Source organism: Helicoverpa zea, chromosome 8, assembly GCF_022581195.2.
Source record: "Helicoverpa zea isolate HzStark_Cry1AcR chromosome 8, ilHelZeax1.1, whole genome shotgun sequence".
Taxonomy (NCBI): Eukaryota; Metazoa; Arthropoda; class Insecta; order Lepidoptera; family Noctuidae; genus Helicoverpa; species Helicoverpa zea.
The window spans coordinates 7,225,066-7,243,352 of NC_061459.1; the positions used below are offsets into that span (position 1 = coordinate 7,225,066).

An 18,287-nucleotide genomic window follows, 5' to 3' on the forward strand; every position below is an offset into this window, starting at 1 on the left:
CCTAAATATAAGTAAACTTAAATAATTAACATGCAGTATCGGATATAAATACGAACAACTCGGACTCGGGTTTGCTGCAATTGAACTGCAACTGGCAACACAACGCAGTTGTCGGCAAGGCAGGCCAGCCAATAAAATCATTTTATTTCGCTTGCTTGCGGAATTTGTCTGGATTCAGGATAAAATAAAATAAAAAAAAAGTCACGTAAAATATTTTGCTGTAGCAGTAATACATGAAAACATTATTTTCCTTGAAAAATGTAAAACATTGCACGGCCTAAGTGATTGTAGATTTTGTAGAAGATAAAGCTTTGTGAATCGTAGAAGTTTAAAATATTACCTTCGCATAGAATCTATTTTATTTATTGCTATAGTTCCGCGACGTTTTATTACACTAGACAGTCACTTTGCTATGAATCTGACAGCGAATAAAAACTGAATGTTATGGCTCCTGGTAACAACGAGCGACATCCAGGTCATACGGGAACTATACCCAAGACAAAAGTGAGAAATAATTGTAATGTTCCACAAGAAGCAGTTACACCAACAAGGAGAGACATGACGACCAATCTCGTAACGGTGAGAACTTGACTGCACTACTTTCTTTTTCATATTGACATTTGCATGCTTTACCATTGCTTCATAACTATGTAAGTAGTCAATATTGCACCAACTAAGGTTTTTAAAAAATACCATATGTATTAGCAAACTTCCATGCAATCATTGTATAGTCTAAGCAAACCCTTGGGTATAAGGTATAATAAGTATTACACCTCCATTATCATTGTAGATGTAGAGTCATAGAATTAATTTATAATATTGATAGGATGGCACAAAAATGCCTCAGCAGGAATAAAAAACTGGAATTGTAGATTTTGCAATAACGTTAAATTTTTGGTAAGCAGGTATACAATATTATCTGAGCTGTGTCACATGTTATTTATTTACACTGAACCCCCATTTACCAGCCACACAAGCTGTAGGATTTATTTTTATAACACAATTGTCAATTGTCATACAATACCATTCACCTTCACTATACCCTCAACAAATGAATAATGCATGACAGCATTTTACTATATATCTAGATAGAATATTTAATTAAATAGAATAGATATGTTTTTCCTTTCATGATAATTTTTAAATTCTTCAGGAATAAAAAATGAGAAATATTTACAAACCCATATTAAACTGCCATTTGCAAAGGTATACATATAATTAATAATTCAATAAAAAGTACTGACTGAAGACTGAGTGTTTAAATGAGTAGTATATGTAATGTAACATTGCAATGAGAATATAATAACAACTGGTGTATTTCATAGCAAAGCATGAACACATGTGAAGTTCGTATGGGTTTATTTTTGGAAACCTGAAAGATTCATGTATTTGAATTAGTGCCAAGCTGCCGTAGTTTGTGACACAGATAATACTGAAGAGAAATTTGTTCCTTTCACTATTTTAAATTGATTTATCTTAAAGATATGGAATACTGCTTCCTCAATATAGTGATTTTAATTTGAAATTATTGAAATACCTTATGGGAGGTTGTTTTTCTAAATTTAGTGCTCCAAAGGTGTGTGTTCTGCTCTCAGTTATTGTACTGCATATTTTAGGAATGTGTGGGTGCATGTGATCTTTGAAAACAATTAATTTTTAGACTTCTCTGGATTGGGTGCCGGTCTCTGAATACAACAGTCGCACTAACTACAGTCAGTCAAGAAAACCAACAAACAATACATCAGATCAAGAGCTGACAGATTTGGGTAAGCTTATTTTACTAAATTCAAATAACCATAAATGGATTTCAGATCCTGATGTAAAAATGTTTTTTTTAGACAATTCAGTTTCATTTGAGAGTGGATTTGGGCGGTTTGTGCCCGTAAGACCCCAGCCACGCGCTCTGCCTCTCAACGTGCAGAACCGAGAGAATATAACAGCTGAACAGCATGATGATGGAACTGGCTCATCAATTTCAGGCCACACTCTGCACCCCTATGTGCATCAAATGCAGAATGGTAAGTCTGCGGTAGAAAGTCTACAGTATTTATAATTAAATTATTATGAGACTAGAGAATTATGTATTTAGGATTGAATATTTTAAAAGAAGCTCAGAAATCAGAAATTTATTTGCTAGAAACATGGTATGGTATTACAAAATGTTACAGTAGGTTTGTGTTTCACATGTCTCGCCGTTTAACCGGCATGCAAATTTTATTATGAAACTCATAACTTTTCCATGTTTAGGCCTAATTCCACACTCCAATCATGCATCCGCAGCTGTGATGATAGTAAATCCTACTACACCCAATGCTGTAACAGGAAACATTTCACAACCATTTAATGTAAGTGTCAAGTCAATAATTATAATCGATTGTTTGAAAAGCTTTTATTGTAATTCTATATTTTAATTCGATTTTATTTTTAGGCTCCTAATCAAAACAGAAACAATTTAACAAGGAATTTGAATCCTTCTCGGAACAATTTTGAAGGAAGCCACTCAAGCAACAATAACACTACACCCCCAATATCCAATTCTAGAACTGGCACAAAGACAGTTAATTTAATCAACAATATGTATGAGCAGGGACAAGGGAATTTCAATAATCTTAATGAGACCAATAACCATGTAAGTACTGATCTAAATTTCTATTAAATATTTACTATTTACATTTTTATGTTTCCCTTCTCAATTACATCTTTTCTTGAGGTTTTGCTTCTGGCAGTTAAGTCTTGTTTTCATTTAGGTTCACAGAGAGTCGGCGCGAGCCTTAGGGGAGGCCATAGCCGCCGCATGCCCTGATGCAGCCGCCGTAGAGCGCCGGCTTGGACAAATACGAGAGTACATTCGAGTTACTTCGTCTCTCGTTGACACTATGCGTAATTCTGAAGAAGAGGTATGTGCACCAATTCAATGTTTATAAGTAGAAATAAGATCACATAAAAATTGGTTGATATTATTTTTAATTTAGGCTTTTATCGAACACACTAAAGAAGAATATGATGAACTGGTAGAGATGGTAATGAAGTTAAAGGAAAGTGAATCTAAACTAGAAAGTATGTTAGTGGTGAGCACTCCTGAGAATGTAGAAGTGCCTGGTGAGGAATCAGATGGTGTTGTCATTGTGGAGCTACCAGCTACAGATGTCAATACTGACAGCAAAAGTGAACCTCCCATAGAAACAAATATTAACCCAGATAAAACGAGTAATGTTAAAAATCCAACTGATAGCAATGTCATAAACAACAACTTAAAGAAAGTAACTAACATTGAAAATGAGCAGTTGAACAAATCCATGCATAATATTAGAGTTGAAGAAGAAAGTCATCCTCATGAGGTGAACAATAGGACTCCTGAAAGTATTCAGATTGCTAATGATAACACACATCAGATATCAAGATCTCCTGACAATTTAGAAAGAACAGGGGATACCAATAAGGAGATCACAATTAAAGTTGAGCAGTGTGAAAATGGAAAAGACCAAGAATTAAAAGATATGTTGCGTAAAAACATACTGTCTTGTGTGGAAAAAATAACGCGGATAGAAGAGATGAAATCTAAAAAGAAAGATTCCAATACACGCAGCGATCAGGTTTTTGTTTGTTACTGTGAACTATGGAGTGTGTCCCTATGTTGTGAGCCGAAAAATCCATAGCATGAAGTGGATGCGATCTTGGAGCAGAAAATAACCGTCTCTAATACCTATTACCATTCTCGCCAATATCATTTGTTATTTTCTATTGTGTCAAAGCTGCTTTCTAGCTTTAACTTAGACTTTCAGCTTTGATTTTTACTTATAGTTTTACTGCTGTTTTATGGAAACATTGTAATTTTTATAACAATTTCTGTACAGGTTTGTGCATGTTAGAGACAAACGACTCTATAACTCGTTCTCGATTGGGGAATTGATTAATTCAATAAACATATTAAAACCTATAACATAAATCTTCATTTTCGCGTGTATTAAGCACGCTTTAAAACTTCGCACACATATCAGTATGTAAAAATTTCGCAATTTGGTAACATAGAAAAAAATACGCAATTTGGCGAAATAGAAAAAATGCGAAATTTTTGCTAGAATGTGTAGATGATTTCAGCAGAAATAGTATGAATTATCAAAACTCATTTGATCCTTAAAACACCACAGGGTCTAATGAGTTAAAACGTTAATGTTTTAGACCTCTGTTTGTTTTTGTGTTACCCTTAATAGATCTGTTTGTGTAACTCTTTTATTTAGTTCATTGGTACTTTACTACAGTACTTTAAATTATTCTTGCAGGATGTAGTAACAAGGCCTGTGTCTGCACAAAGCAACGGCTCCACATACAGTGACAATGAACTTTGGCAGAATGAAATTAAAAATAAAATGGAAATGTCCCAAATGCGATTGGCAGCGTTGAAACAACAACAACGAAGGCTCTTGAAATACCAGGTAATTTTGGATTATCCATTATTGTTAACAATGTCAATTTCAATAACAAAACAATAAAACACTCAATGAAACATACAGGAAGAAGCAAAGCATCAGTTGGAAGAAATGAACAGAGATAGAGAAAGGGAGAGACAAGCTCAAGAAGTTCAGCCATCTACTTCACATGAAAATTTTGGTGGTGCCCAAGTAAGTATCATACCTATTTTACATCTTTTTATCATAGTAATCGATTTTCGTATGCATAAACAAAGCAATTATTTGAAAAGACTACTAATATTATAGCAAACTGTAGCTTCTATAACATTTTTTTTTTGCCTTTCCTACAATCGATTCTTTCAATGTCTACAAAATCGTTTTTGCAGAACCAATCACTAAGTACTAACTATCACCACGCCAATCGAATGTACGCGGCGAACCAACAGATCGGGGTAGCTACTACACTACCCCAGTCGACTGAAGCCTTACATATACAGCAGAATATGACAACTAGTGTAGACACTGACCACGGACATTCTACGCATTCAACCCACAGTCAGGATGACAGGCTCTCTCATCGGGATATTAACGTTACTGGTAGCGAGGTTAGTCCTCCAATCTTTGTTTCTACACCTTTACTTCCCCAGTTTTCTATCTACCCATGATTTGGCTGTGTAGTCCTTGTGAAAATATCATATGAACCTAAGATTAGAGCAAAGTGATAGCAAAGTACAGGTAAGCTCGGGCTCTTAGCCAATGTCAGATTATCGTTAAGGTCATAGTTGAGACACCCAACCCAATATACAAATACCAAACCCAATATATAGAGGTATAGCAAATCTTAATGCTCTTGTAATATGTAAGGAAGCGGCAGGAGCAGGCCGTGACAGCGAAGCGGACGATGACGAAGTACTGCTCAATGAGCGCAGTCGTATTCTACAACTGAAACTAAGAGAACTGCAGATGAAGAAACAACACATGGAAAGTTTGGTACGCATTCATTATTAGCCTCAAGTTAAAAAAAAGAAAGTTTTTAGTTTGACTTGTATGTACATGTTTGTACGCGATCATCGCAATTTAGGTATACATATTATTGGAAGTCGGACTTTTTTAAAGACGTTGTTTTGTTTTTAGGTTCAGGAATTCCAAAAGTTGCAAATGGCAACACATCTCGGTTCCGGTCGGAATACCTACTCTAGCTCTGGTGAAGACAGTGCTGATGAGGAACTGCCCCAAAAATGTAATTAAGACAAATTATTCCATCATATATACCACCTTAGCGATAATGATGTTCGATTTAATTAAATTCTTTATGAAATTCTTTCAGGTAATAATGGAAGTAATAATAAGAATGAAGATCCTTTCAAACTAATGGAAATAAAGGCTATCAAAACTGCTCTTCAAAAAACTAAAGGTTATAAATCCCCTATATGATTTGAGACAAATCTATGTGCACAGCATTACTAAAACATGTTATTTTTTACAGATTTGATGAGATCGGTGGAAAATTATGAGGTAGAACATCTTTCGGGTCATGATGATTCCTTCAGAGAGTTATCAACTCATTCTAACATTCATGACAAGTAAGAGCTTTTTTGTTTAGTTCTCAATATGTTTTTTTTTTATCAATAAGTGTATCTAATTACTGGTTATATTTCGTAGTAAATCGGAAGGTGGTGGAAGCATGGGAGGATGGTCTAACGACGGCAGCATGTGTCGTGTGCGGAACTCGTTGCCGCAACGTCACAAGTTCACCAACGAACAGCACTCGCAACAACACTCACAGCAACTTCATGCGCAACAGCAGCATGCGCAGCAACAACATGCGCAGCAACAACATGTGCAGCAACAGCACGCGCAGCAACAGCATGCTCAACAACAGTTGCATCAGGCTCAACAGCAACTTCAACATCATTCGCAACAAAGTAAATATGTTCTATAAGCTTTTCATAGAGCAGCTTACAGTTTGATCAATCATATCAATGTTGATCTATTCTAAAATTAGCACCAGATTATTTACCTCATACATTAGCTAATAATTATTTAACATATATGTAGTTTTGGAAGTATATAACCTATTCAATTAACGATATAGTTTAGGTGTTACAATTTTTACTTGAAAAACATCTCCAATTATTGCCATTAGTTTTTTTAGGAACTTATATTATTTTTCGTCATATAGTAGTAGTCTTGTCATTAATCAGCCATCCTATGTATAAAAAGTCATCTTGAATGGCACAACTCAAATACTAACTGTGTGTCATCCAGGTCATGAAGAAAACATAGCTACTTTACAAGAGCTAGCTCAAGAACTTCGGATGGAAACGGAGAAGATAATGGGAGAACGCGCACGGATTAAGGATATGATCTCTAACAAGGGTAAGTTGGTTATAAGATCCCTAGAAATACAATTTTTTTAGCATGCACTGTTACATGATGTTTAACTATTAACAATTAACAATAAAAGTTAATTTCCACTCATTATGATGCATGACCGACATACCTTGAGGATCATAATCATGAAGGTAGCTTTTTGGCACCAATAATAGATCTTTAAGATTTTTTTTTGCCCACAAAATCGTTGGTCGTAATTTATTTTCTTGAATGTAATATTACCCCGACCTAAACAATAATTTGATAATTATAACTTTTTTCTGCCGAGTAAATCGTTGTTCTATATATTTTGAATATTTAATAGTTATTTTGATGAATATAACCGAAAAATAATGAATTCCATTGCCTCCACAGAGGTAAGTCGGAAGCAGAAGAAAGTGAACGAGGAAGTCCGCGCGGGCCCCAGCGGGCAGCCCGGCCCCGCCGAGCGCAGGCAGATGAAGCTACGAGCGCTACTGGCTGACAAACAGCGGGAACTTGAAGCTCTGCTTAATAAGGAGGTAGTACTATATCCATATTTGTATTTATACATTCGAAAATTACGCTTCCAGGTTAAAGCAGCTGAAATGATTTAGATGAAATATAGTGTACATTTGGTTACATACGTATGTATCAGCGGGTAAAGATAGTGAGACAGGGTTTTATGCGGGTTCTTATTCTTATTACTCGGAAATTAGTTTCAGATCGCCTTTGAGTTTTGCGAGAACTTATACCTTGCAGACTTTTGTAGTTACAGTTCTAGATCTTCATAATCTTTAATAGGTTTTGTAACGTTGTTGCAGAAAGTACTATGCTCAGCTCCTGAACCGCAAAACATGAAATCAGAGTCCCGCAGCGCTTCAGTCGTCAATCAATCTTATAATAGGTAAGTTTTTATCTAATTATCAATTTCACTATTCTACTCATCTATTAATGGATAGTAATTAAATTAATATTTAATTATTTTCAGTGAACAAGATCGCATAAGTGAACCCGAATCTAGATCGGAACAAATACTTTTGGACTCACAGGATTCCAGGGAAACTGACAACTTCAGGGTATGTCTGATCTTTTGTATTTTTTACTGATTCACAAAAAGGCGGAGATTCTCAGTTTGTTTAGCTACTGATGATGAATTCCCTGAAAAATCGCGAATAACTCTCGAAAGTTGTAGGCATGCACGAATCATGTAAAAACTACGATCTATCTTGCGTTTGAGCTTATTTTAATCGTTTTGAAGAAACAATTATATAAATAAAAAATATTTAGTGACATTATTTTTATTTCAGGGTGGTGGAGACAGTGCCCTAGGCGGAAGATCGGTCGCACCCTTGCCAGCTCATATCAGCAGTGCATATGGAAGCGACACGGACAGGTAACCAGAAATGTTTATTGTATTAAAGAGATTAGTGCGAGTTTTCAAATTAACACATCCTCCGAGCCTTTTCCCAATCATGTTGGGGTCGGCTTTCAGTCTAACCGGATTCAGCTGAGTACCAGTGCTTTACAAGAAGCGACTGCCTATCTGACCTCCTCAACCCAGTTACCCGGGCAACCCGATACCCCTTGGTTAGACTGGTGTCAGACTTACTAGCTTCTGACTACCCGTAACGACTGCCAAGGATGTTCAATGACAGCCGGGACCTACAGTTTAACGTGCCAACGTAATAATCCTAAAAAAGGCTAAAAGGAAAATTTTTAAATCATGAAACCTACAGGTACATTCTTTAATTCAGCAGAATTTTATGAAGTTTTGATAGAATTAACTTGTAACAGGACCTGTGTTCCGTGCTAAGATTATTTATTGTTTTACCTCGATTACTCTGCCATTTGTTGTGTATTTTAAACAGATTTTCTTATTTATCGTTGTTTTATATTGCAGTGCGTCTAGAAACAAGTCCAATCAAAGGAATCGGGTGCGAAGGAGACAACCGCAGGAACGGCAGCCAGATGAGAATAGTGTATGTGTCTTGCTGTTATTGATTTGTTGTTGATAATGTTTTACTTCACGGAAGCGGGTGAGCCATGCTTGTGTGTAAATAAACACCACTACTAAACGTTCCCGAGCTTACACATAAAACAGCACAAGCAATGGCTCATTTGCTGTCATGAAATAAGACATCTTCCTATAACTACTCTATCTTCGTGTTTCAGGTCACCCAATCGAATAATACGAATCAAAATATTCGCCACGAACCCAGGGTGGAGTCTTCTAATGTCAATATGGTTCCGCCCATCTCACAAAACAGTAAGTTTTTAACCATTTCTACAATGGGACATTGCTTTCGGAGATTTGGTTGCTAAATTAGTTTTTTGTTATTTCAGCTGGTGAAAACCCTGCGAACATGCCATATCCGCATTTACCGCCTCCCGGCTGGAACACCAATAATAAATCCAATCAGGTTAGTATGAATTATAAATTACATAATTGACATCAAATCATGCTTGTTTTTGTCAGGACAGGCACTACCCTATTTTACGTTTCGTGTTTCAAAGGTTAAGTCAAAACCCATTTAATAACGGGGTTACATGCCAGTTTGAATATCTATGCATTACCGATATTCACCTCTCTCTCATACAACTTTCGTCTTTAAAAAATTCAGCGCTTCATGACTTATTTCTTACGCAAAAGTAGGCAGTCGTTAATTTTATTTAAAATTTCGTTTCAGGATATGCGTAATCAATTCACTCAAAATAGTCACTCTCAAACTATGGAGCGGTTGATGGGGACGCCTCAACTGTCTTTCCCTCCATCTATGCCGTTCAACATGATGATGCCATACAGTAAGTTATTTTATGATCACTATATCAGCCCGTCAACTTCATCAGTCTAATATCCCAAATGGACGATTGTTATTACAGATTGTATTTGACATACTTTATTTGAAGCTAATGTCAAAATTATTTCTCCAATAATCATTTTAGAGGCTCGAACTGATACAAAGCTATTAAACTGGTCTTACATTGAAACTATAAATAGTAAATCTTCTATGTAATTGTTTATTTTCCAGGTATGGTGGGCGGGTGCAGCTGTGGCTGTGGGTTCTGGGGCGCGTGGTGCTGGCAGCAGCTCGTCATGCAACAGCGAGAGATACACCAACTCAGGGACCAGCTCAATCATGTAATGTCATTATCTACTATGTCTGCAACTATGCTAGGGCTTCCAGTCTAACCAGATGCAGCTGACTACCAGTGTTTCCCATGGACCGATTGATTATTGAACCTACTCAACCCAGTTACCTGGGCAGCCCGATACCCTAGATTACGGCTTCTGACTACCTAACGATTGCCAAAGATGTTCATATGACAGCCGGCCAGTCCCAACAATTTATCGTGCCTTCCGAAACACGGAAGAAGCGCCAAGCGTTGCTTAGCCACCAGTGTTCCGCATTCCTAATTGTACATCATACTTAACATTGTGTCCAGTTCGATAATATCCTTGCATGTGTGTTGTAGATGGAAGAGCGTTGGCGTGCAGAAACAGCGTCGCATACACTAAATAACCAAGTGCCGCCGGGAAACAGAGCCAACAACTATTGGGATAACTTTCGCAGGTAACGATTATCGTAATCATGTTTTTTTGTAGTTATTTGATGGAAAATATTGATAATCATTAAAAAATATTTATTTACCATGCTTTTCTCTTTTCAGATATTAAGAAACACGCATTATGTTTTGACTTATTATATTTATATTTAATTACTATAGTAGATTCGACGTATTTATGTATTTTATAATTTACTTCAGTTTCAAAATATTATTAGGGTGAGAATAGTGTTTGCCCTAGTTTTCTTTTTTAATTTACGTTTTCCATCGTTTTATCGTGCTTTGTAATAAGACTAATCATAAATGCCTGTGTGATACATAACACTCCTATATTATGTGTTAACACTAACATTACAGAAGTGGCTGCTTGATTATTTGCTTACGGGTACTAAGAAATGAAAAGTAAAAGTAATTTTCTTTTTCAGTTATTCACGCCAAAATCTTCTGTCCGCGAATAATAAGGCAAACGCTGACGGCCACTTAGGAGTTGGCCCTGCCCATAACCCACACCCGTTGGTAGAAAGATCTCACAACACACTTCATCGTACTCCCTCCGCTACCCCTCCCTGCATCACACCCAAGAGAAACACCAACGCAGCTAGTTCATCACACAATGCCACACAATCATCTCAGGCCAATAACGACGACATACCCAACAGGCACATGCGACGCAATGTCGCCTACGAACGATCTCTCTCATTCTCATCCGCACCAGATGTTTTGAACGTGAATCAGAACCCAGACACTGATACGACATCTGCTTGCCACTCAAGAAATATTGACGAAAATAACGTCACCAATGTTTGCAACATCAATATCAATCGCCAAGAAGTTCCAACAAATTCGTTTAGAAATTTGAATATCACGAATCCTATTCCTGAGATTATTCAGGCTCACGCAAACAATTTAAACACGTCTGCTAATAGTAAAAAGAAATCGTCTTCAAAATTACCAGCTAAGAACTCAACTAATAGAAGAAACTACACTCTGGATTATTCACAAATGAGCAATATCAATATTGCCAGTACATCGGAAATGCCTAATCCCAATTTAGCGTCTACCAGCCGTGAAGTTCAAGATAAGGCAACGTCAAAGTTATTTGATCTTCTCAGGGAAAATGTATATTCTGAAGTAACTGCTCTCATCGACGTAAATGAATCACACCCAGATTTTTTGATCCAGCTGTTCAGAGAATTACAGCTCATTAGTTCTGATACTTTACGACAAAAAGTATTACAGTCGATACGTAATGTGTTGTCTCAGTATAGTTCTATTATGGAAAGTCAAGGCACTGAAAGCGCCCACGAAGAAAATAGACAAGAATCTGTTTCGACAACTTCTGGGGAACCTAACGCTTATAACGAGTGTAACTCATTACCACTTCAAAATGTATGTGGAAATCCTCTGCAACTTGATAATAAAATAGTACGCTTTTTATTGCTAAAAAGCGAAGAAACATGCACGACAGAGTTTTTAGAGACTTTAGTATCTCTAATTTTGAGCAACGCGGCTGATGGAAGGTATACACAACAGGCCAAGAGGAGGCTTCTTGAATTACTTTCGAAGTATGAGGGTATGCGAGTTTGTGATGTTTCAGGCGACATTATTGAAAATTTACCAGTATTCATACCAGCCTCTACTGAAAGTGAATCGGCACAACATCAGAATGAGATACCTGAATCCTCAATTTTGCAAGATGTGGCTGGTTCTCTAAATTTATTTAGTTCGAGCGATAGCCAATTGCATCAGCTAAATGCATGCCCATATGATATGTGGCCAGGACACGTCCACATGGATATTGAGACTTCAGACATGAACGACAGTAGTCCACGTTCTAGTCAAGAAGGTAAAGTGGATCTCATAAATTGTTCCGAAATGCATAACGGAGATTTGGCGGAAGCCGATCAAACATGTCACACTGAAGCCGATGAAAGCGGTACCAACGGACATGACGAAGCAGGGGCCAATGCGGAAGCCCTTCCTGACGTAGTAGACACCGAAGAAGTCACTCCGACTGAGGTAATGCAACACGTACTGTACTGTAGATGCCTGCCATTAATTAATTGTGCTAATCGTAATGAATAAGTACTTTACAATTTGTCTAACCATTTTCAGTACGCTATGAACTGAGTCATTGATGGACTATTGGTAATCGCATTCATAATAATAACCTGGCCTATTCGTAAGACAATCTTATAAAACTATATGTATTGCTAAATTTGAAGTAGCTATTTAAAAGTTATTTTTACTGTAAACAATCCCACTCAGTGATCGTAACAGAAATTGGTTTATTTAAAAATAACTAATGTTAGTCTTTGCGCCACATTTTATATTACTATCCCATAAATAACTTGGTTCATAAATTATCAATTTAGATATTACATTGAGGTCACTAAGTTTTCAAGCTATGTATTAACTCTGATTTAATAGACTAAAATTTGGACGTATTAAACCTACTATATGTGCTATTATCGAGGTGATGGGTCCTACAATCAAAATTTCATAGACATCGAACTTGAGCGACTAAACGCTATATATTGTGACCCCTAGCACTTCATTCCTGTATTCTCTGCACTCTTGTAATGTGAAACCGTATTTGTCACGTGTTAACTATAACTTATTTTTACAATTTGTAATATGGGACTCTTATAATAAACTGACATATTCAAAAATGCATTTTCAATTCCAAGTCTGAGACTACCAAAAATAATACAACTAATTATAACATCTAAATTATTTATTACAATATCAGGTACAAATACAATTAATATCACAGTGGGTTTGGTTATAACTTAATTCTGTTAGTTATATGACACCTGCACTCGTAATAACAATCTATATGTTAAAGACAAACTGTAAATTGTTGGTATGTTTACATTAAAGGCGGAAGCTGAGTGGCTTGGACTTGATCGTGTGCCAACAAGGCTGCACATGGAAGAATCATCTGAAAAACAAAAAGGTGAAGTTAATACAATGTAAAGGTGGCATAAAACCCAAACTCAGCCATATTTGGCTTCTATATAGTTTGAGTATATACTGAAAGAAAAACAAATTTATTAAAGCTTCTGTAACTGCATCTGGAACAGAAAAACAAAGTAAATTGAAATAATTGAGTGTTTTCTTTTTTCCAGATTGAACTGAAGTATGATGTTCCCCTGATGACTTTAGTATTATTGTGTTATTATTGTATCCCATTTTTATTATTGAATTACTCATATGCTTTACATAAATACTTTGTGTAATATATATAATAATATATTAATAAATATTCTTAAACAAATATATTCTTTTAAATTAAAAGAAACACCCTCCCTTTGCCTATTAATTTTTATTAGACAAATCTTACACTAGAAACATACATATTAACTTAGTTGTACAAAATTGTTAGGTAATGCTTAATGTCCCAATCACTTAAATCTTATATCACACGTGTTTGAGTCACAGACACTGTATCAAATGAAAAATATTTCCTCCGTGAATGTTCCAATACAAAGATTCCAAGTCTTCTGTACTTGTATCCAATTTCATGGTCTCGCTTGTCTCAGGTTCAATGCTTTTCTCTCTTTGTACTTCTGCAGATAAAATGAATAATTTTCTAAATTATTTTTTGTCTTTAGTGACGTTGCAGTAGAGATTAGATCATCATATGGACCATGAGACAACGAGATATGTCTGGATTGTTGTGCGTTGGACGTAGTAAACATGGATTGTAGTTGGAAGTTGATGGCACCATACCCTCTGAAATAAATTCGAATCTCATCACACTGGGCCTCAAGTTTCAGACAGGAAGCCTCCTAGGCAAGTTTTGTTGCTGTTTCAACTTTCAATAAAAAAATATTTTCGTTTCTAAATTTCATGTCCTAAGGATAAGTTCATAAACACGAATACGTTATATAGTAGGAACTGTCTGAATCCATGTGGTTATTTTATAACTACTTTCAATGGTTACGAGCCGATTACATATAACTTTTTCAATCTCCATTATATCAATTACTCTTAAAAGTGATCACTTGTGATCACGATGCGACCGAAATACCACTAAGAAAAAAAAACACAACATTGAATCCTGTAAGGACCTTTTTGCCTCTATTTATGGGGGAGATACGTATATTCAAATAGATGGATAGGGATAATATCTACGAATCTGCTTTTACTTAATATGGAAACCAAAAACTGTAAGTGTCATCAACTATTTGAGAGCTCCTTTTTTCACTTAGGAAACGATAAGAAGGTACTATGTATTGCACCAGCATCTGCATAATATGTCATTGTGTCGCAGTCATCTGGTTGAATTGTCATATTACAATAGCAATTGTCTTCAGATCAGTTTTATTTCATTATGGCAGTTAAAACTCAGTTCTTACAGAAGATATATTTAGAAAATAATGTATTAAGTAATTTTATAGCTTACCTTGCTGTAGTTCCTTTGTCTTAACTCCATATACCGAACTTAAACTCATCACCAATTTTAAATAAAATGATCAATGTGACTTATGCACTTAAGCCTTTAGGACTTAGGAACTGACTATGTGGTATTTAGCCTGAATTTGCCTTTGAACAGTAAACAACAGTGTCTTATGTAAATTTTTGTTTATAAATGGTATTATGCTTATCAAATATCTCGCTAAGAATTGCATTTGATAACATGGATGTTAATGACATTAAGTGATATAAACATTTTTGCAAACAACATACTGAAAAAAATGATAGAAATTAAAAAAAATAACCAAGACATTTGATAAGCCTAATATCTTTTCAAGGAATTCCTCATAAAAATAAGCATTTTCACTATTGACTATGTATAAAGTAACTGTAACTGCATTTCAGTAATCATCATTAATCTGATCCTTAACTTAATGGGGGCTACCGTTTTTTGTTTCACCAGATGGCGCAACTGTAGCGTGAGGTCCTAAACTACGGCATTCAAAGTTCTTTTTATGAGCGCCAAAACTTATATCTGCATTAGTTGATTATATTAGATCATATTTAATACAATATACCTATAGTGTGAACGTATTGGCGATGCCACAGTGTTGCGCAGCGCCGTTTTGCTTGAAAAAGAAAGGCGGACATAAGTTTCCGAAAGATAAAAGTGTGTCAAAGCAGTGACATCTATAGATCCCTGATCTGTATTTGCCATAATTAATATAAAGTATTGTTAAATACTCGCAATATTAATTTAATTAGAAATATAAACCCGCGCGCGTGAAGAAACAGTGACATTTGACGTTTCGAAGACCCGATTTCATACGCGGTAGCCCTCATTATGAGGACAATTATTTCAATGATTTAGTAACAGAATAATTACAATTCAATATTTTTAAAATTATGGATAACAACATGTTTCATACAATGTCTAACGTTAAATGCGCAAAATCTGAAAATAGCTTAATCAGAACAATGAGTGTCACATTTCAAAAAAACTCCATAAAATGATTGATCCTAATTATTTATAGTTCAAACCATCACCTGCGCGAACGAACTCGCCAAAAAGCTTCGCGTCGCAGCATAGTCACAGAAGCCAGAAATTATCAGAATTGCCTTTAGAACTTAAACAGCTAATAAAACAATAAATAAAATGAATGACTTCTTTCTCTCAGATCGTGTTCAAATAATTAAAGAATCGTTTGAGGTGTCTGAGGTTTTGCGTATTTGACATTACATGTTGTACAATAAACACTACAATATCAGTCAATTATTTGGTAACATAAAATACACAGTACCGGCGGCATGCCGCTGGGTCTATATACCAGTCCCGATTACCCGATAATACTCGAGGCTGAGCCGCCGGTACTGTCAACAGCAATGAACAAATTATAAATTTATGCCTGTATATTTTTATTAACACTATTAGTAGTAATTATAGTAATATCTTGGGAAGAGGCATCAGACCATATTATTGAAAAAAATGCTATGCTTTGAAGCTACACTTCATAATAAATATTGTATAGTATAGCCGTGCCTTAACATTAATTGGATACAGTACATAAGGCAAATGAAAAAAGTAATTAGTCTGTCTTTTAGATAACCCCAAAATAATGGACACGTTTTCTTCTTTTCTCTCACAAACATACCAATGAAGACACAACACAATTGAATTTTGTGTTAAGTCACTTTTAAGTAAAAATTTTACATACACATAACATCACAAGCCCCCACTCTAAATCTTTGTTGCGTTCAATTACCTTATCTTAGCCAAATTAAAAAAAAACAGTCCAATCTAAAATGCAGACTAATTAGAATCTCATTTTTTTAAACCTGTCATGCCTATTACTAAATTGAAAACTATATAGTTTTTTCAAAGAATAGTTTATATATTCTTTACTGTTTATAGAGATACAAGTAAATGCATCAAATCAAATTAATCTTAGTATAATCATCGGCAAGGATATTGAGCCCTGACCTTCACCTGCGCGGAAGTGATTTATTGGTTTATTGCCTTAAGTGTACAGTGCGCAAAGGGATCCCCACTTTTCTGCCGAGAGCTTATTATCCATGCAGATAACTATATTAAAGTTATCAAATTGAATTTAAACAATATTAATATAAAGAAACAAATAAGGAACTAATAATTAAACAATATCACTAGTGGGGTGGGTGTTGGTGAATCACATGTTTAATAGTAGTGGCCTTACTCAAAAATATATTTTTAAATCAAGCGGGAATTACCAAAAACAAGCAGGAGAGTTATGCCACCCTCTTATATTAAGCATGTGATTAGTTTTTTTTTTTTGTAGTTTAGATTATTGGGCTTTTGAAGATTATCAATCAAATTAAATATTTGTTGAGAGTTGCAAAGAATACTTTTTATTTTTAGGACAACTATTTTAAACATAGGCTTATAAACAAGGAACATTACCACAATAGCCCAATAATTTTAAAGTAATCAGTTGTGAAAACAAAGGCGCAATTTTGACAAGATTTTACAAATTTTTGAAAAAATGTTAAAAGCACTTGTGAAACTGCAACAAAACTGTAAATATTGAACTTTAGGTGGTAGGTACCATCTAAACCATCATTCTACATAGCACTGGGAGACTTCCTACAAACGTCACCTTTGGAGGGCAATCAAGCTAAGCCATATTTTTGTAAAAAGAATCTATGCAGCATAGATGTTTTCACTTTTATTGAAAGGACTAAAATTTAAAAAAAAACTGCTTGTTGTTGCGAAAAATTTATTGACTACTATAAAGTTTGGATCTTTCAAACATAGTAGGCAACTAAAGTGCATGAGTGCATGTACATAAAAATGTGGCTTAGCTACATAGTCCTCCAAAACGACGTAAAGCAAAAACTACAGAACAATCTTGTTGCTCCAATTTATGCAATCAAAATGTGACAAGCATTCTTTTGCAGGTTATGAAACCCCACTGAATTGCATATTGATGCAATGATGACTTTGTATTTTTGAAGAAACCAGTAAGATTCAATTTGAACAACATACCTTCTCGAAGTCGTTTTCTTTGCGGATATTCGTCTTCGTCAGCGCTGCGCTTCCTCGAGGACGTTTTGGAGAGCGTTCCATCAGGGAGTTCTACAGCAACCATTTCGCAATCTGTGTCAACGTGGTTGTTTTCTGGTGTTTTTAAGTCGTGGTACCCATAATAGCAATTTGTGGATATATGCACATTCTGACATTGGCCTATTGATTGATTGGCATCAGCACAAACTAGGGCGGGTCGCACGGCGTCGAAATTATTTCTGGCGTCCTGCAAGTATGACCCAACATTGCTTGCCGGCATTTTTCACTCGTTATTGCGATACGCGTCGACAACAGTAGTTCTATTGAAAACTTTGTTTTGCTAAATGCCTCGAAATCAACAATTACTTCTTGGAGCCAATATTATTTCGTGATGAGATGATGCCTCCTTTACTCCTTCGATTGATTGAATTTGTGAAGTTTTTATAAACTAAAAATGCACCAATGCACGACCTCGCAAGTAGCATAGACAATACTAT

General features: G+C 35.5%; 2 protein-coding genes across 7 annotated transcripts; one reads left to right on the top strand and one right to left on the bottom strand.

Annotated features, from left to right (window-relative positions):
• Window positions 1–122: 122 nt before the first annotated feature.
• Window positions 123–13,608, top strand: LOC124632834 (putative uncharacterized protein DDB_G0282133). 4 transcript variants are annotated; one of them, XM_047167816.1, is made up of 29 exons: window positions 123–579; window positions 1,661–1,766; window positions 1,839–2,018; window positions 2,248–2,345; window positions 2,429–2,629; window positions 2,748–2,897; window positions 2,973–3,593; window positions 4,281–4,433; window positions 4,512–4,619; window positions 4,796–5,014; window positions 5,274–5,399; window positions 5,544–5,649; window positions 5,737–5,823; window positions 5,896–5,992; window positions 6,072–6,334; window positions 6,678–6,788; window positions 7,158–7,303; window positions 7,586–7,668; window positions 7,753–7,840; window positions 8,072–8,157; window positions 8,665–8,743; window positions 8,937–9,030; window positions 9,108–9,184; window positions 9,452–9,566; window positions 9,794–9,903; window positions 10,239–10,336; window positions 10,754–12,347; window positions 13,212–13,287; window positions 13,460–13,608. In XM_047167816.1, the coding sequence occupies exons 1-29, from the start codon at window positions 445–447 to the stop codon at window positions 13,462–13,464; spliced, it is 5,412 nt and encodes a 1,803-aa protein (XP_047023772.1). In that variant the 5' UTR covers window positions 123–444; the 3' UTR covers window positions 13,465–13,608. The 4 variants fall into 4 exon arrangements, with proteins under 4 accessions (XP_047023772.1, XP_047023771.1, XP_047023774.1 ...); XM_047167815.1 differs by having other exon boundaries at window positions 13,212–13,608; XM_047167817.1 differs by lacking the exon at window positions 123–579 and adding an exon at window positions 1,383–1,576 and having other exon boundaries at window positions 13,212–13,608.
• LOC124632836 lies at window positions 13,048–18,287 on the bottom strand. Of its 3 annotated transcripts, XM_047167819.1 has the most exons (3): window positions 17,773–18,287; window positions 17,025–17,027; window positions 13,642–13,900 (listed from the first exon to the last, which is right to left on the bottom strand). In XM_047167819.1, exons 1-3 carry the CDS (start codon window positions 18,068–18,070, stop codon window positions 13,767–13,769), a joined length of 435 nt encoding a protein of 144 aa, XP_047023775.1. In that variant the 5' UTR covers window positions 18,071–18,287; the 3' UTR covers window positions 13,642–13,766. The 3 variants fall into 3 exon arrangements, with proteins under 3 accessions (XP_047023776.1, XP_047023775.1, XP_047023777.1); XM_047167820.1 differs by lacking the exon at window positions 17,025–17,027 and having other exon boundaries at window positions 13,048–13,900; window positions 17,773–18,284; XM_047167821.1 differs by lacking the exon at window positions 17,025–17,027 and having other exon boundaries at window positions 13,642–14,066; window positions 17,773–18,279.